Here is a 16,850-nt window from a genome sequence, read left to right as displayed (position 1 = left end):
AATCGATAAGGTCCGGGACATCGGTGCAGAGGACAGCGAGACCACACCCGAGGGTCTAGCTTTCCGCTCGTGTTCGAAACACTACCACAGACGTCTCATGTATACATGTGCCGGCAGTCTTCGACGGCGGACGATGAACCCTGAGTCGTAACGAGCGCCTCGATCACTGCAGCGGAAATGCAAGCAACCACATTGGTGAGTTCGCCGGACGATGCCGACTCCGCTGTTATCGGCGGGACCAAGGCCCCTTGCCTGAGAGTACATGGCCTAGATCTTCTCTCTTTATCATGCCCAGCCAAGGAAACACAATTCAACATTTTTCCTGCTAGATGTGCTTCCTTGACAAAGATTCCTTCGATCAAGACAAGAGCCGCATTGTCCTCCGTCCACAAAACCCTGCACGCGTGATTGGAGTCCTGAGTAGTACTAATGGAAACAAGTCGCGGCACAAAATGTCAACAAATGAATTCACAACAAACAATCAGTCTGGGCCTCCAGAATCACCCTGGTTCTTCGCCGGGCTGACCTCCTCATTTCCCAACATAGAGCCCCCCCTTTCATCAATTGTCCGTTCGAAAACCAAGCTGTCTGATCCGTACACTCGGTCTCAGAACGACCTCAACACGGTCCAATCCTCACCGTGTAGGATTTTCCAGGCCTCACACCCGGGCACCTTGCCGCTTGAGCTCACTCCCGACGAAGCTCTGGGGACAATTGGCCTTAAAGCGCAAATTCTAGTCTTCCAATACCGAGGTAAATTCCACGCGATCGAACATCAATGCCCACACCAGTCATATCCGCTTTCGAGGGGTACGCTGCATGATATTGAGGATTTTGGAATTGTGCTCAGTGCAGGTATCACGTGTCCCAGGCATGGGTGGGCATTCGATCTGCATACGGGGGAGAGTGATCGCGGGTCGTACAAGTTAGAGGTTTACAGGGTGGAAGTGAGAGAACGGCAGGTCAGGAAGGGTGAAATTGGTCCTGGTGGAGATGGTGATTGTGAGAGTGTGGCGGAGGTGTGGGTGAGGAAGGAGCAGAATTGATGATGTGCCCCTGTTGAAGAGATTTACATTTCGATGAATGCATGCCCCTTCTCCACTAGAGAGTATAGACGTTAATAATTGATTGCACTTGAAGCATGATCTAAGCATAGGGTCTCGGACTTTTCGTCAGAATTATAGAGAGCCTGTAGCGACTCATCCGGTCAAATACACCTTGGGACCCCTATCCACGCCTTGTGACAAGCTCAAATCACCATCCTTATATCCCCTCACGCTCCGCCTTCCTTCCTTCCTTCCCTTCCTCTGCACAACATCATCGCTCTCAATTCCCACAACCACCCAAAATCATCCATCACAATCACGCCACCAAACCATCAACCCACACCATGACCACCCCCTCCACGGGCGAAACATCCCTCACCAACCTCCTCACCTCCCTAACCGTAACCCTCCACCCCCAAACCTACACCTTCCTCACCCTCCCACCAAACCACAACCCCACCCCCTCCCAACCCCTCCAAATAACCCCCGACATAAAAATGCTCTTCCACGAACCCACCGAAAACCAATACACCCTAATCGTCGACTCCTCCTCCCCCAACCTACCAACATACCAAGTCCCCGGATCACAAACATCACCTACACAGTGGAAAATGCTCACGTTAAACGTCCATTCTTCGCTTGATGCGGTGGGGTTCATGGCTGTTGTGGCGAGGGCACTAAGTGAGGCGGGCGTTTCAGCGAATGTGGTGGCGGGGTATTTGCATGATCATGTTTTTGTGCAGGCTGGGAGGGCGGAGGGGGCGGTGGAGGCGATTGAGAGGGTGGCGAGGGATGCGAGGGGAAGGGTACAGGGAGGGATGAAGACTGAGGTGGGAAGTTAGAAGGAGAAGGAGAAGTAAGGATGTAATTGGACACGTCAGATGTACATGTTTTGCAGTTCTCTTCCCAAATGGTAAAAACCAAAATGTCGCGCTGTGCTAAATAGAACCGAGGCGCTCATGCGTTGAACTCCCTTCTCTTGAACGTGGGACCGAAAATGTTCCATGTTTAGTACTCCAAAGTTATCTCCTGCCCCTGGACTCTTCCGATGACGATATCTGCTGCGTACTTGGGGATGACTTCGTCGTCGTGTAGCATTTCGAATTCTTCCGATGCATCTCTGCCCATATGTGAGAAGAGTGCTTGCGGGCCACTGAAGATAGTTAGTGCATGTAATGGTAAATAGAAGGTGGTTCGAACTTACCCTGGGTGCTCATCCAACCAGTTTGTAACATCAAGCACAATACCCTTGACAGCGATCCACAAGTCATCCTTCTTGTTGTGCTTCGCGACCTCTTCAAGGCTGTACTCCTTCTCAGGAACCTTGAAATCGGCGATATCATTTGATTCCTTCTTCTTTGCTGGATCCTGGCTCTTGTTGCCGTCCATGACAGGTGCGACAGACTTCTGGGCCTGTTTGTCCGTGGTGCTGTCACCAACGGAAGTTCCAGCACCTGCCTGAGCACCGCCTGTCCATTCCACAGACACCTTTCCTGGCTGGTTGGGGTCAATGTGTAGCGAGATCTGGCCGAGACGCGATGCGGCGCCAGTAACACCGCCCCGTGTGAGCTCTTGGAAGAGATACTGCGACGCCGATGCACCAGCCACACGACCATATACAACGCAGCCTAACAATGAGGAGCCACCTAATCTGTTTGCACCGTGAACACCGCCGGCTAATTCACCACATGCGAAGAGTGACTCGAAGGGCTTCTTGTCGCCGTTGAGGACCTGGGCCTTGTCGTTGATCTCCATACCACCCATGGTGAAGTGAAGCACCGGTTCCATCTGCGCAACATGGAAGTCATCGTCAACGTTGACTGGCAGGTTGTGGAAGTACTTCTTGCCCCATGTGTCCTTGACCTTGCCATCTGCTATGTCGTTGTAATTCTGGAAGCTCTTCTGCAGTTGTTCCTTGCTGATACCGATTTCTTTGGCGAGCTGCTCACCGGTCATCTTCTTCATAAGACCACGACCGGAGTAATGTCTTGTGTGGAAGTCCAGGGTATTCGATGCTTTAGAATTTAGCACGAGTCTGATGGGCCATCTGCCTGCATCCTTCTCTTCCCACATCTTGCCTGAGACGTAATCTCTGTGGCCAAGATCGTCGCAGAATCGCTCGCCTTTGTTGTTGAGGAGGATACCACCCTCACCTCGGAGAGCTTCGGCAGCCAAGAACTTCCATTTCGAGCCAGGGTCTTTGGGGTCAACGAGACCAGTCGGGTGGACTTGGACTTTGTCCATGTCGATGTCGTTTGCACCGATCTTCATCAGCATTTTATGACCGTCACCAGTGGCATGAGTACCGTTCGTGGAGGCAAGGTCGAAAGTGTCTGGTCGCCATTTCTTGAGGAGCGAGTCCTCGCTGAAATCAGCTGCGTAGCCACCTGTTGCAAGGACGACCACACCGTCGACGGAATGCTGCTCGCCACCAAACTCATATGTGACACCAGTGATCTTGTTGCCGTCCTTGTTTATCGAGACAACCTTTGCCTTCTTGATGACCTGGACTCTTTCTGGATCCGACTCTACCAGTTCCTCCATTCTCTGCATGAGCGCATATGTAATGGCCATACCAGGGAACTTAGCATCGTGACCTCTGTGTGTTCGTGGGAAGGAGTGACCGCCCAGTCGAGAGACGAGGGTCAAGTCTAGGTTGAAGATGTCTTGCAGCCATTCGACTGCTGAGGCGGACTGATATGTGAGAACTCTGATCAGATCTGGTCTGGCCTTGTCTCGGGCAGACTTGAGGGTATCATCGTAGAACTGCTTCACGCTGTCGCCGATCTTGAGATCAACTTGAGCTCTGGTAAGAGCACCGTTGATACCGGATGTGGCTTTCGTCGAGTTGCCACCAAAGAAGTCTGCAGCCGGTTAGCTGCCATCCATCGCGTAAGGACTACTGCGCTTACTGTTCTTGTCTAGCACCAGCACATTTCCACCATTGAGGTAGACTGTGTGAGCTGCGCTTAGACCAGAAACTGGATCACATGTTAGCTACCATTTTCATCTCGTGGCATTGGGCTGTGCTTACGGCCAGCGCCGACGACAATGACACGTGGGGCAGGCATGGTTATTGTCGTTATGAAGGATAGGAAACTGGTGCTCGGCGACTGTTGCGGTGATGGATGAGCAGGAAGAGGAAAGGAGAATGCCCGAATATGTAAAGCAGTCGCTGGATAGGTTTGTCGGCCAATGTGGATTCAAACACAAGTCAGAGCAACTCGCGAGACAAGATCAGCTGCGCCGTCTGGGTGTGCCGAGGCAACAGCGGTCGGATCACCTGGGCAGGACTGGGACCCCAGGTTCGAGATTTCTTAGAGCGAAGTTAGAACACGACCCCCAGACGAGAATGCCACCAATGAGAAGTAGTTATTTTGATCGTGAGCCGAGATGCATTCGAGATCTATATACAGCGCTTTTGTATTCAGCTATATATTCATGCATCGAACCTCGAGATAGCTTGACGGCGATGTGCCCGCCGTCGGCATCTGAGTACTACCCGGCGAACATTACCATTCCTAGCCGCTCAAGCGCTCTGAAGGCCGACCCTCAGAATGTGGGGAAGCTTTGTTTCCCCTTCATTTTAACTGGCTCGGCATGAACTGCGAGTGAGGAATCAGCCTGGCCCTGGCTGCGAATTTGAGAGCCTCGCAATAATCTGCACGTGCGAATCTTGCTTTCCTGCTTGCTTTGCAGCATGTGAAAATCGATGATATGGTCACGCGCTCAGCGGATCAGAGTCGTCTAGAGATAATGATACTGAAACATTAAGCATAATTCTGCAAAAACAGAGCGCCAGCACCGACAGTGCGACACCGGGTACCGATGGTGCGATTCCCTCATGGTACACAGATCCCTCGAAAGGATACTTTAACGTTTCGACTCCGACAAACCGAGCAATGCGCCGTGCCATGAATTTCCCTTCCTGAAAACGTCTTTTCGCCAAAGCTGTATGTTGCGAATGCCCAACAAGCCTGTTGACAGCACGACGTGCCCTTGGGTCATGCGAGGCGGTTGTCCCCAGGCGCCGGATGGATATATCCAAATTATTCGAAAGTTCTGGTCGCGCAGATGATGCACCCATCGACTCCGTTATAGCAAGGAGCCTCTCGATGTACGTGATGGAAACTCAAATTCGATATGAGGATCTGACAGCTGCTGTCTCAGTCGCGCTTGCTCTTGGTCGTGCTCAAAGATTGTCTGCCAAGCGTCAAGCTAGACCAGCCGAAGGACTTGCTACTAGATCCAGTCGACAGCAACGATCGATTTGTGGTTGCCGACATCATACTGCTACCAGACGACGCCAGCGGAGCACTGTCGGTCCGCCGTTCGGTTTCGTCTGCTGGGTTCTTATAGAACTTCGTTAATCGAAGTGTTTGGTACCTCATGACGGCCTCGGATAGCTTCCGGTAAAGGGCTCTCGAAGTGAAAGTGCAACCGGTTTGGTCTCGCCCTTATATGCTTGCAATTGAGTAGTTCGTTCGCGCTGCGTAGTGTGAATATCGCACCCAGGTGCACGGAGCATGACCAGGAGAGGAGAAGTTGTCCCAGCTTTATCCTCGGTGCGAACAGATGCCCTCATATTACCGTCGCGAGGGTACTCAATCGTCAGCCCTCACCATCTGCCGATGACGCATGCAATATGATTCGCGGACCTGTCCTCGCACTAGATATCTTCGGAATGGTACGGGCTTGGTTCTCTGAAAGAGTCTAGGTTTCAGAACCAGCCAATCGTGCTTAAGGAGCTCAATCTCTTACCTAAACATCCTTCTGAGGTTGTTGTGCACCTTCATCTCAGAACTTACAAGTCCTGGTGAATATGCTATGCTTTCGAAAGAAAATGAGGCAAGCACGAAGCTGCGATAATCTTGATCGAGGCTACCGACAAAATTCAGGCACAGGAGTTCCTGCTATGTCAGTTTGCATTCTCCACGAGTCTGAACTTTCGGTGTGGGCATCCTCATCATCGCTCTTTTGATCATCGCACCCTGACTGAACTCCGTAAGGCTGCCCGACCTTTCTGCTTTATCATCTGTGTCGCATGCCGTTGCATGCTCAGTTCATCTGTTCGAAAGAGTTTTCGAAGAGTGCGAAGGGTGATTACTCTAACATCGAAGCCTCTACAATCCGAAACGGGAGGCCTAATCCTGCTACCGAGCTAAGATGCTAGGATTCGTCTCCTTTCCTCCAATTATCTCTCGGGTCTTATTCCTGAGAGTACGTGTTCCTTGGCTAATATTGAATCCTCCGCCCTGCTGGGCAAGCTTGTGCTCCTTCTGACCTCCAGAAGGCGGTCTAGCTCAAATACCGGCCTACGGATAGCAGAGTAAGAAGTCTCGCCGCCCCTCCCATATGAATGATTCATAAGTCTCTATTTCCCTGCTCTACGAAGCTGTGCTCTGCTCCTGGACAAGTCCCGTAGCCGATACTAATAGCTCAGCTTCGAGGTATCATTCCTCATCTGGGATATCAGAAGCCGACAAAGACGCATAGGTATACCGAATAAAACAGTGTCATTTCTTCAGCCCAATCTTCATCGCCGGAGCACGCCGGTACTGTTCCAGAAGTCTTGCCAGAGGACCCCGTACATACGCAGAACATCAGAACCAGTTCGAAGCAATGCTGAGCATACTGTTCTACCCGCTGGTGACCACCTGCCTCTACATACTTTACCTCTTCTCGGTCTACATCAACAATGCTTCCCGAGGCAGGCGAACGAGGTTTCCAACCATACACTTGCCATTTATGGTACAAAACTCTATATTCTGGATGATCATGGGGCCATTGACCAGACCATACCTCAAGCGCAAATTACCCCCGTGGATATTCAACCGCATCGCTCTCACTGTTTATGGCCTAGAGTTCTTTCAGAGAGACCAGCCCTTCGAGGATTATGTCCGCCCTCAGATCAAGTCAAACCCACAGTTACTGGGCAATGGGAAATCTTATGTTCTCGTGACGAGCGGAAAGCTTGAATTTTGGACCTGGGACGCAGAGATCGCGAGGGAGTTTACCGCTCGGCCTAAAGACTTTGGTACCTTCGACATCGGGAACTTCGTCATGAATACGTTTGGCAAGAACGTGCTAACAACTGATGGAAGCGAATGGTCCAGACACCGGAGGATAGTTGCTGGTGCCGTCACGGAGAGGGTGAGCGGTCTAGTCTGGAATGAAAGCGTGCGGCAAACGAGAGCACTGCTTGCGTCGATCAGTAACAAGGAGGGTGCCGATGGTTCGGAGTCGAGCACGACAAATCAAATCTTCGACATGATGAAGCGAATCGCGATTCATGTCCTCTATGCGGCCGGCATGGGCAACAAGCAAGATTTCGACGGTGGCGACAACCAGGAACAGCTCAAACCCGGCATGCATCTTACCTATATCGATGCTGTGAAGTTAATCAACGAGAACACAGCGGGTCCGACGATTCTCCCAACGTCACTCCTCCTTAACTGGCCGACATGGTTACCTGGCTCAGCATGGCTCAGGGAGCTCGGACACGCAAAGGTCGAATTCCCTCAGCATACCCGTGACGCCCTAGCAAAGGAGAAACGGCTTGAAGCTGAAACTGGCCACGCAAGAAACAACGTAATGAGTGCCCTGCTCTCCGCATCTGAACGGAACGAAGGCGACCCTGAAAAAGGCGAGAAGAAACGCAAAGGACCGGCTCTATCAGAGGAGGAACTCGTTGGAAACCTCTACATCTTCACAGCGGCAGGCTTTGACACGACAGGCAATACTCTCTCTTACGCCCTGGTCCTTCTTGCCCGGTACCCGAAATGGCAGCGATGGATCCAAGAGGAGCTTGACGCCTTGCTACCAGCCGATAAGACTACCGACTTCGATTACGTCACCATCTTCCCTCAAGCCCATCGCTGCCTCGCTGTAATGCTCGAGACGCTTCGGTTCTTCCCGCCTATTATTCACATCACGAAGATGACGCGGACACCCCAAACAGTGACAACGAGTACATGCGGGACCTTCACCATCCCAGCCAAAACAACTGTCTACGTAAACACCATAGCTCTTCAAACTGATCCTGCAGTCTGGCGAGATCTCAACCTGACGGATGCCGATCGAGCAGCTGCTAGCGACAACGGCGGTGACAAACAGGGAGATGAACACGTTTTTCGCCCGTCACGCTGGATCAACCCGTCTGGGTCGGCGACACCACTGTACCAGCCGCCCAAGGGTGCATATTTGCCTTGGTCTGCGGGGCCACGCGTCTGTCCGGGTCAGAAGATGGCGCAGGTGGAATTTGTAGGTGTGATGGCGACGTTGTTTGCACAGCATAGGATGGAGATTGTGCGGAAGGAGGCTCCTGGTGGCGGAATAGAGAGCGACCAGGCATTGGAGGAGAGATTGGACGGAATAATGGAGAATAGTACGCCGAAGTTGACGCTTGAGATGGATGTGTATAATGTTAAGGAGGGCGAGGATCGAGGGTTGGGTATGCGATGGGTGAGAAGGCATTGATCAAAATCTCTTGGGTGAAGGTTCCGCTCAATCACATGTTCGTAGGCCTTCAACTCTTTCCTCAGTGCGTGCACATGTTCCATACACTGCAGCCATTTTTCCCCTTCAACTCACTAAAACATTATTCAGCAACTTTGAACAATGGCACCATCCCCGACACATTCCCACAACACACCTCATTCCCTACCAGCAAAGCCAGCCACCGATCTCAGCATCCTTGCGACCCAAGGACGAACCAACCAAGTCACTGTGACCGGCTTCACCTCTACTCTAAGCACGAGTACACTTTCCATCCCACTTCACACTCCCCCATGCTGACATGCCCATGCAGTGTTCCGAGCGGAAATCGTGTACCTCACCGAATTGTACCGTCCGCACATCGACGACACATCCTACGAATCCAAAGTGCACCTCAAGGGAACAATCAAGTATTTCTTCGACAACTTTGGCTACGGCTACCTAGATATAGATGCTATGTTCAAGCAGATCCGGGCGTCGTGCCATCTGGTCCTGCGCAATACCTGTGTCTTACGAGGTGCGAAGTTTAAGGGTTGGCTGCGGACGTCTGTGGTTGAGAATCTGTGGGTTGCACATTATGGGGTGGATCATGTCTTTGCGCCTGTGAGTTGTGGGGTGTTTGTGCTGAGATCGTGTTGCTAATGTGGTCAGGAAGTGGAAGAGTCGGATGATGGTGATGGTGATGAAGATGAGGATATGGATGAGCTGCTTCGAAGTGGACGGATGATGGTCGAAGAGGGGTGGGATTATCGTGGCACTGGTGCGGAGGAGGGTGAGGTTGTGGATGAGGCGCCGATTAGGAGAGTGAAGGAGGAGCCCTTCATCAAGGAGGAGCCGGTCGAGTGACTTGTAAGAGCCTGGTTAATAGAACGAAGCATTGTTGAGGCAGGGCTGTGCTAATGTCTGATGGTGTTGAGGCTTAGGCTGTGTTAAGCACTTTTGTATTCGCATTGACGGGGTCTTGTAGTAACACAGACGCGGTATTTGTACCTTCTTCGCGGCATTCATTGACAATCCCTTTGACTCGTTCAACCATACCGAGCCGGTGGTTTCCTGTCTCTGCCCCATCACTTGCAATGTTCTGCTCCCCCCATGGTTCCCTAAGCTTCGCTGCTGTCAGACTGATCATAAATTCATATCGTTTGCGACTCTATAAGCGTTTCTCGTGCACTACTAATATCAGGCAGATCATCCTACATGAGGTCGAATCGTCCATCGTGACTAACATCATATATTGAGGGAAAGCTCAATGGCTGTGGGGACGGGCTTGAGTATCAGTATCTGGCCGTGTTACAAGCTAGTAGCTCTTTTGCACTTTGTGCTTTGCACGACTGGCTGAATTCTTTGGGGATCTGCGCGACAGAAGGCTCTAACACTCGGATAGCACATTATGCGTACTCAGATGCTTGTAGCACAGCACAGCCCAGAGATATTCGCACCTGACTCTTCCGGAAGTCGCTACCTCCCGGCCGCCTCGGCTTCTTCGGGCTCGTGGCAATGTCGCTCTTCAGGTGCTGAATGACCGTCTTATTTGTTTCCCTTTCTGCCTCCAGCGCATATATCCTCTGCTGTAATTCAGTGATCCTCTTCTCCTTCGACTGCACTGCTACCCTAGCTATATCTCTTCCTTTCTCAATACCGTGTGCACGCAGCTCGTACTTGTTCAGCAGCGTAACCAAGGACCTTTCCGTGCCCGGAGACAGAGATGAACGAATCGGCGAGAGGATAGATAGTGCTTCCAGGGCCAGTGCTGAAGGTTCCCCGCCAGATTCCGCAGCCTGCTGGCTTGCGAGGTGCTTCGGATCGTCTGATGCCGGGAATAGCTGGCGTCGCAGATGAGCTGGTGTCGTGCCTGGCGAGGGCAGACCTGTGGCGCCTGACTTTGTTGATGTTGATGGTGTCCTAAACACATCTTCGTCCAGAAGCCAGGTTCCGCTACTCGTGATATCTGACTCAGCTCCACTAGTCTGACCAAGCATTTGTCCGTGCGAGCGCTTACTCGGTGATGCATCTTGTGAGGTCTTCGCTATCTTCCGAGGCGATTCATCTTCATCTTGTGTTATTGTGCCAGCTTCCAAGCTCTCGGCGAATTCAGCTAAATCTTCATCTGCACTGCTCGACCAATCGAAGCTCTCATCGTTCCTGTCAGGCTCAATGGTCGGCGACCGCACTTGCCTCTCAGACTGTGGCATCTTCGCCGGGGTTCTGGCTTTGCTCATAGGAGTGATGGGCTCTGTGATCTTACTCTGCCTCTTCGGCGTCTTAGGTGCCTCAAGCTCACTTCTCAACCTCCCACCCTCTGCCACTTTCGCATCCTGTGTCCTGTTTGGTTCTGTACGACTATTGTTGAGAACGGCCGCTTCCTCCCGTATCTTCGCATCGTCACTCCACAAGAAGAAGCTGCACCTCTTCGGCTGCGGCTTCTGGCAGGTGTAGAACCATCGCCCATGATTCTTGCCTCCATTTTTGACTTGAAACTTCTCGGCCGGTAATCTTGTGTCGCAATCACAGTGCCATATGCCGTCTACGAAAAGACCGCGCTTGGCTGTGCGACCATTCCTGGTCGTCCAATTGTTGTTGCTCATGTTTACCTGTGGTGGATAGGCTCTTTACGATTGACAATTCAGAGAACGAAGCTCTGGCCGGGGCTCTCACATAATGGCTGCGTGATTGAGCGCATCGCATGACACTTGTAACACGGTCTCGCTGCATCCACAGATAGTGAAAGTGAAGTCCTGTAGTGGTCGTAGAGCGACAAGATAGACCCTGTTGCCGCCCGAAGATCATTGTTTACAAAGTGACGCAGGTGGATCTCAGGCACAACAGGAGCGAACCGACCCCGGACCGGACCTGCCTCAAACACCTTCACCTGCCTGGGACCAGGAACCAACATGCTGAAGCGGGTCACATGGTCGGGACGCAATCTCGTTACAGCAACCTGCTGCCACTACCATACATCACTCTCACCTAGGAACGTCTTCCACCTTCTCCAACTACTTGCGCTGCCCCGTGGTTGATCCAGCGGCTACTCTACCAAAATCCCAAGTACAAGTCGTCTTCGACCAGAGACGACATACAAAATCTAGCATCAACTATTTATGTCTCTCGACTTCCGGTAACACCGAACCGCAACCATGGCGCCCACAGGCGGCGGCAACATCAAAGTTGTCGTCCGAGTACGGCCCTTCAACAGTCGTGAAAAGGATCGCAATGCACAATGCATCGTCCAGATGTCCGGGTCGCAGACCGTCCTTGCTCCTCCAACCGATATCTCCCATAAGAACAAGGCCGTAGCTGATGGTTCGAAGACCTTCAAGTTCGATAAGTCATACTGGTCCTTTGCTCGTGACGATTCACATTATGCCGGGCAGGAGAACGTCTTCGCAGACTTGGGCACACCACTGCTTGATAATGCGTTCCAGGGCTACAACAACTGTATCTTTGCCTATGGACAGACCGGCTCGGGCAAGAGTTACAGCATGATGGGCTATGGAGAGGAGACGGGCATCATACCTAGGATTTGCAAGGTCATGTTTGACAAGATCACGCAGATACAGTCTACAGATCCCAATGTCAAGTGTACCGTCGAAGTCAGCTATCTAGAGATCTACAACGAAAGAGTTCGGGATTTGCTCAACCCAGCGAGCAAAGGGAACCTGAGGGTCAGAGAACATCCGAGTACAGGCCCATACGTGGAGGATCTGGCAAAGTTGGCCGTACAGTCGTTTCCTGAGATTGAGAACTTGATGGACGAGGGAAATAAAGCTAGGACTGTAGCTGCGACGAACATGAACGAGACGAGTTCGCGCTCGCATGCTGTTTTCACGCTTACACTCACACAGAAACGGCATGATGTGGAGACCAACATGGACAGTGAGAAGGTCGCAAAGATCAGTCTGGTGGATTTGGCAGGTTCGGAAAGGGCAACGTCTACTGGTGCCACAGGTGCACGTCTGAAGGAAGGTGCTGAAATCAACAGATCTCTGTCAACGCTCGGTCGTGTTATAGCAGCTCTAGCAGATTTATCTTCCGGCAAGAAAGGCCTCAAGGTGCCGTACAGAGACTCAGTGCTCACGTGGCTTCTCAAGGACTCACTTGGTGGCAACTCGATGACGGCTATGATCGCTGCCATCTCTCCGGCAGACATCAACTTTGACGAGACTCTGAGTACCTTGAGATATGCTGACTCGGCCAAGCGCATCAAGAACCACGCTGTTGTCAACGAGGATCCAAATGCTCGCATGATCAGAGAGCTCAAGGAAGAACTTGCAGGACTCCGTGCGAAGCTGGGTGGTGGCGGTACTATAGGTGCTCCTGGTCAGCCAGTTGAGGCATATCCAGAAGGCACTCCACTTGACCAGCAAATGGTGAGCATTACACAGGCGGACGGCTCGATAAAGAAAGTCTCAAAAGCCGAGATCATGGATCAGTTGTCTCAGAGCGAAAAGTTGTACAAGGACCTAAATCAGACATGGGAAGAGAAACTGCTCATGACAGAAGAAATCCACAAAGAACGAGAGGCTGCGCTAGAAGAGCTTGGTATCAGCATTGAGAAAGGCAATGTCGGCATGTCTACGCCAAAGAAGATGCCGCATCTGGTGAATCTCAGTGATGATCCACTTCTTGCAGAATGTCTTGTTTATAATCTAAAACCAGGTATCACTACAGTTGGCAACGTTGACAGCTCCGACAGTTCAGAGATCAGACTTAATGGAAGCAAAATCCTGGAACATCACTGCAAGCTCGAGAATGTCGAAAACGTCGTGAGCATCATACCGAACGAAGGTGCCGCAATTATGGTGAATGGTATTCGAGTCGACAAGCCTAAGAGGCTGCGGTCTGGAAACCGAATCATCCTAGGCGACTTCCACATCTTCAGGTTCAACAACCCGCTTGAAGCAAAAGCGGAACGAGCAGAGCAGAACCAAAGTTTGTTGCGTCATTCTGTCACCGTAAGCCAAGTCGGCAGCCCAATGCCATTTCGCCCGGGTCACGAGAGGAATGGCAGCTCGTCAACATCTATCTGGGACGACACGAGCAGAGCCGAGTCGCCCATGCCCCCCGATGCTGATTGGGCATATGCAAGAAGAGAAGCTGCAGGTGCGATATTGGGAGTTGATGCCAAGGTTAACGACTTGACCGACGATCAGCTAAACAGCCTATATGAGAACATCCTCAAAGCTAGAGAGGAGAGAAGAGGAGGACGTCCTGACAGCAGGATCTTCGAGCACGATGATTCGAGTGATGACATGAGTAATTTCTTGGTACGAGACAAGTACATGTCTGAAGAAGGAACCATGGACGAAGATTACTCGATGGACACAACATTGACCATGCCACATCAAGTACCGGAGACTCCTTCGAGGACGACATCGGATCGCGGACAACAGAACCAGAAGCCAGAACAGGTCGCCTCTGCCGAGCCATCACAGCCACAATCGCCTAGTGTCGATAAGCAGGCGCAGCAAGAGCAAGCAGAGATGATGAGGCAGGAACTCGAAAGGACGAAACGTGAATTTCAGGAAGAGCTACGGCGGCAGAAAGAAGAATATGAAGCTCAAATTCAAGCTGCTTCTGTACAGCCACCAGGACCGATTGCGTATTCTGAACTATCACCATCAGAGAAAGCCACCGCACGGGTGGTGATTGAAGCTTGGAGACAGCGGAACTACGTCAGGGTCGCAGAAGCCATTTTGCAAAATTCAGGTCTGCTGAAGGAAGCTCAAGTCATTACAAAATTGCTTGAACAAGAAAGCTCGTTCCAATTTTGTGTTCTTGATACTGGCCAGGAGAAGGTCTCCTCTTACGATCTTATCCTGAGCGACATTTCCGATGATGACGACCACAAGCTTGCTGAGATGCGAAAGCCTTGCCTGGCTGTTCGAGTGATTGATCTCAAGAACAACGTTATTCGGGTATGGTCGCTCGATAAACTCAATGCTCGGGTACTCCAGATGAGACAAATGCTACAGTACAAAGACCAGCCAGAGTATTTGCAACACTTTCGACTCAGCAACCCCTTCACCGACGCTGACGGACCGATGTACTCACTGCTTGGCGACTGCAGCATCCCACTGACCGCAGCGTTTGAGACGCGAGTACAAGATTATGCACTAGATGTTATATCGCCATTCTCGCGACAAGTCCTTGGTCGACTCCGGATGTCCCTTGAGCCATCGGTCACGGAAGCACCTCTTGGGATGGTCAAATTCAATATCATATTACGGGACCTAGCAGGCTTCGCAGAACACGAAGGCTCTGAACTGCATGCACAGATGTTCGTCACAGGCTCACAAGAGGAAAGCGTAGTCACAAGCTCACCTATATCTGGCTTCGGAGATGGACCAATCCGGTTCGAATCGATCCACGGGCTTAGTGTGTCCCAAGCGAGTGAGAAGTCTAGCATGCTGAAGGTCTCGATCTACGCCAAAGTCAGCTCAATGCATCTCGATAAGTTGATCAGTTGGGATGAGCTACGGGAGATGGCTGAGCATCCACCTGTGCAGACCACAGCCTCAAGACTACCCGAGTCGGAGTTCAGCGTTGAAGAGCGACATGATGTATTCGCGAAGGTGCAGATTCTTGAACTTGCTGAAAACGGCCAATACATGCCTATTGAAGCAGTACAGACGTCTGATTCAGAGCCAGGGATTCACCAACTACATCAAGGGCTGCAACGGCGGATATCCGTTTCGCTAACGTATAGTCTGTCAGGCTCGCTGCCTTGGGACGATATCAAGAATCTTCGAGTATCCGACGTCCACCTCCTCGACTCAGCAGGACGAGTGACAGATGCAAGCACGACTACACCAGAAATACCTCTGAAACAGATACAAGAACCCCTGATTCGCGACAATGCAGATGGCACCTCCAACATAACTTTTATCGGACAATGGGATTCCTCCCTCCACAAATCACTCAACCTCGACCGCGCGACAGCCGAACTCAATAAAGTCCGCATCAATATCAAATGGGATATAGTATCATCCCGTCTCGATGAGCCAATGACCTTCGCTCTCGACCAGTTCCTACAAGTCCAGTCAAGGTCCTACCTCCGCCCACAGTCGATTCTCAAGTCATTCTGGAACCAACAAAAAGTGACGCGCTCGGCAGACGGTGTATTCAGCATCATTATCCGGCCACTCTCTGCCAAGCGAGCAGCTGACCTTTGGCGGCTAGACACAAGTAAGGACTACATTAACGGCGAAGAACTTCTCGGCTCATGGACACCGAGGGGCATCAGTCTAGTCAAAGACTACATCACAGCCCGTCGGAAGCGCCGTCAACTCGAAGACATCGAAGCCGCCAAAGCCACACATGGTGCTCGCAAGCTAAGCCTCGCCACCCCACGCAAAACACGAGACCCATCCCCATTGAGCCTCGACGAACCATCCACCCAAAACCGCGACGACAAACTCAACAAATTCATAACCCTCTGGCAAAAACGAAACAGCGACATGTCAAACCCCATCTTCGACGACGCAGAATCCGCGAAACCAGCCGCGACTGCCTCATTCCGCGCCCAACAACTTACCAAGAAGCAGCGATATGCCGCCACCGTGACGCATCACCCAAAGAACGCGGTGAGCATGAAGAGCGGGTACCTCCTCATGCCGAGCGAGACGTTACCAGACCAACAATCCCAAGCAACAATGCAGTGGAAGCGCCGCTTTGTGGATCTAAGACCACCGTATCTGCATATCCATGAGGTGCCCAGTGGTGATGGCATCAATGCGATAAATCTGAGTCGGGCGCGGATTGACCATGAGCCTGACTTTAGACGGTTACTTGGGGGTGTGTCTGCGAGTGAACATGGGTATGATAGTGATGCGAGTGGCAATACGCCGAGGGGACATAAACGGGGGAAGAGCACGGATCTGAATCATGGGTTGGGGAATGTGTTTGCGGTTTATGGGGAGCAGAATACGTTTTTGTTTGCGGCGAGGAGTGAACGGGTTAAGGCGGAGTGGATTTTGAGGATTGATCAGGGGGTTTTTGTGGGGGAGGAGGATGTGGTGGGGTTGGCTAATGGGGGGTGATGGGGGATGGTTAGTGTGTGATGTGGTTGTTGAGGAAGTGAGGTAAAGTGACGGAAGTGAAGGAAGTCGTTTGTGGATTGCATAGCGTTGTTTAGCCTTGCTCTTTTGATACCCCTGAGATTGCATTAAATACAGTAGAATGAGAAGTGGTGCTGATGAAGAAGGCATTGCTCTTGCTCTTTAACTAGGGGCATAGCTACCTGAGACATTTTGACCATAGGATGGTGTTGCTCGATTTGGCTTAGATTGATTCGGACCCGCCCCTATT

At 51.6% G+C, this 16,850-nt stretch overlaps 6 protein-coding genes across 6 annotated transcripts; 4 read left to right on the top strand and 2 right to left on the bottom strand.

Moving 5' to 3' along the window:
* Nucleotides 1-1,390: 1,390 nt before the first annotated feature.
* Nucleotides 1,391-1,888, top strand: PMZ80_006809 (uncharacterized protein; the record flags this gene model as incomplete). The annotated part of the gene is made up of 1 exon (XM_064875220.1): nt 1,391-1,888. One exon carries the CDS (start codon nt 1,391-1,393, stop codon nt 1,886-1,888), a length of 498 nt encoding a protein of 165 aa, XP_064729620.1.
* A 166-nt stretch (nt 1,889-2,054) lies between these two features.
* On the bottom strand, nt 2,055-4,117 carry OSM2 (Osmotic growth protein; the record flags this gene model as incomplete). The annotated part of the gene is made up of 4 exons (XM_064875219.1): nt 2,055-2,199; nt 2,251-3,910; nt 3,959-4,027; nt 4,081-4,117. 4 exons carry the CDS (start codon nt 4,115-4,117, stop codon nt 2,055-2,057), a joined length of 1,911 nt encoding a protein of 636 aa, XP_064729619.1.
* Nucleotides 4,118-6,824: 2,707 nt separating this feature from the next.
* Nucleotides 6,825-8,525, top strand: PMZ80_006807 (uncharacterized protein; the record flags this gene model as incomplete). The annotated part of the gene is made up of 1 exon (XM_064875218.1): nt 6,825-8,525. The coding sequence occupies one exon, from the start codon at nt 6,825-6,827 to the stop codon at nt 8,523-8,525; it is 1,701 nt and encodes a 566-aa protein (XP_064729618.1).
* Nucleotides 8,526-9,120: 595 nt separating this feature from the next.
* On the top strand, nt 9,121-9,389 carry PMZ80_006806 (uncharacterized protein; the record flags this gene model as incomplete). Its single annotated transcript, XM_064875217.1, has 3 exons — nt 9,121-9,125; nt 9,152-9,158; nt 9,195-9,389. 3 exons carry the CDS (start codon nt 9,121-9,123, stop codon nt 9,387-9,389), a joined length of 207 nt encoding a protein of 68 aa, XP_064729617.1.
* Nucleotides 9,390-9,931: 542 nt separating this feature from the next.
* On the bottom strand, nt 9,932-11,128 carry PMZ80_006805 (uncharacterized protein; the record flags this gene model as incomplete). The annotated part of the gene is made up of 1 exon (XM_064875216.1): nt 9,932-11,128. The coding sequence occupies one exon, from the start codon at nt 11,126-11,128 to the stop codon at nt 9,932-9,934; it is 1,197 nt and encodes a 398-aa protein (XP_064729616.1).
* Nucleotides 11,129-11,677: 549 nt separating this feature from the next.
* Nucleotides 11,678-16,582, top strand: PMZ80_006804 (uncharacterized protein; the record flags this gene model as incomplete). The annotated part of the gene is made up of 1 exon (XM_064875215.1): nt 11,678-16,582. One exon carries the CDS (start codon nt 11,678-11,680, stop codon nt 16,580-16,582), a length of 4,905 nt encoding a protein of 1,634 aa, XP_064729615.1.
* Nucleotides 16,583-16,850: the final 268 nt, after the last annotated feature.

Source organism: Knufia obscura (assembly GCF_036327395.1).
Source record: "Knufia obscura strain CCFEE 5817 isolate CBS 148926 chromosome Unknown scaffold_7, whole genome shotgun sequence".
In the NCBI taxonomy this organism is placed as follows: Eukaryota; Fungi; Ascomycota; class Eurotiomycetes; order Chaetothyriales; family Trichomeriaceae; genus Knufia; species Knufia obscura.
Note: the sequence above shows the minus strand (reverse complement) of the source record. Positions and strands in the feature narration are given on the sequence as shown.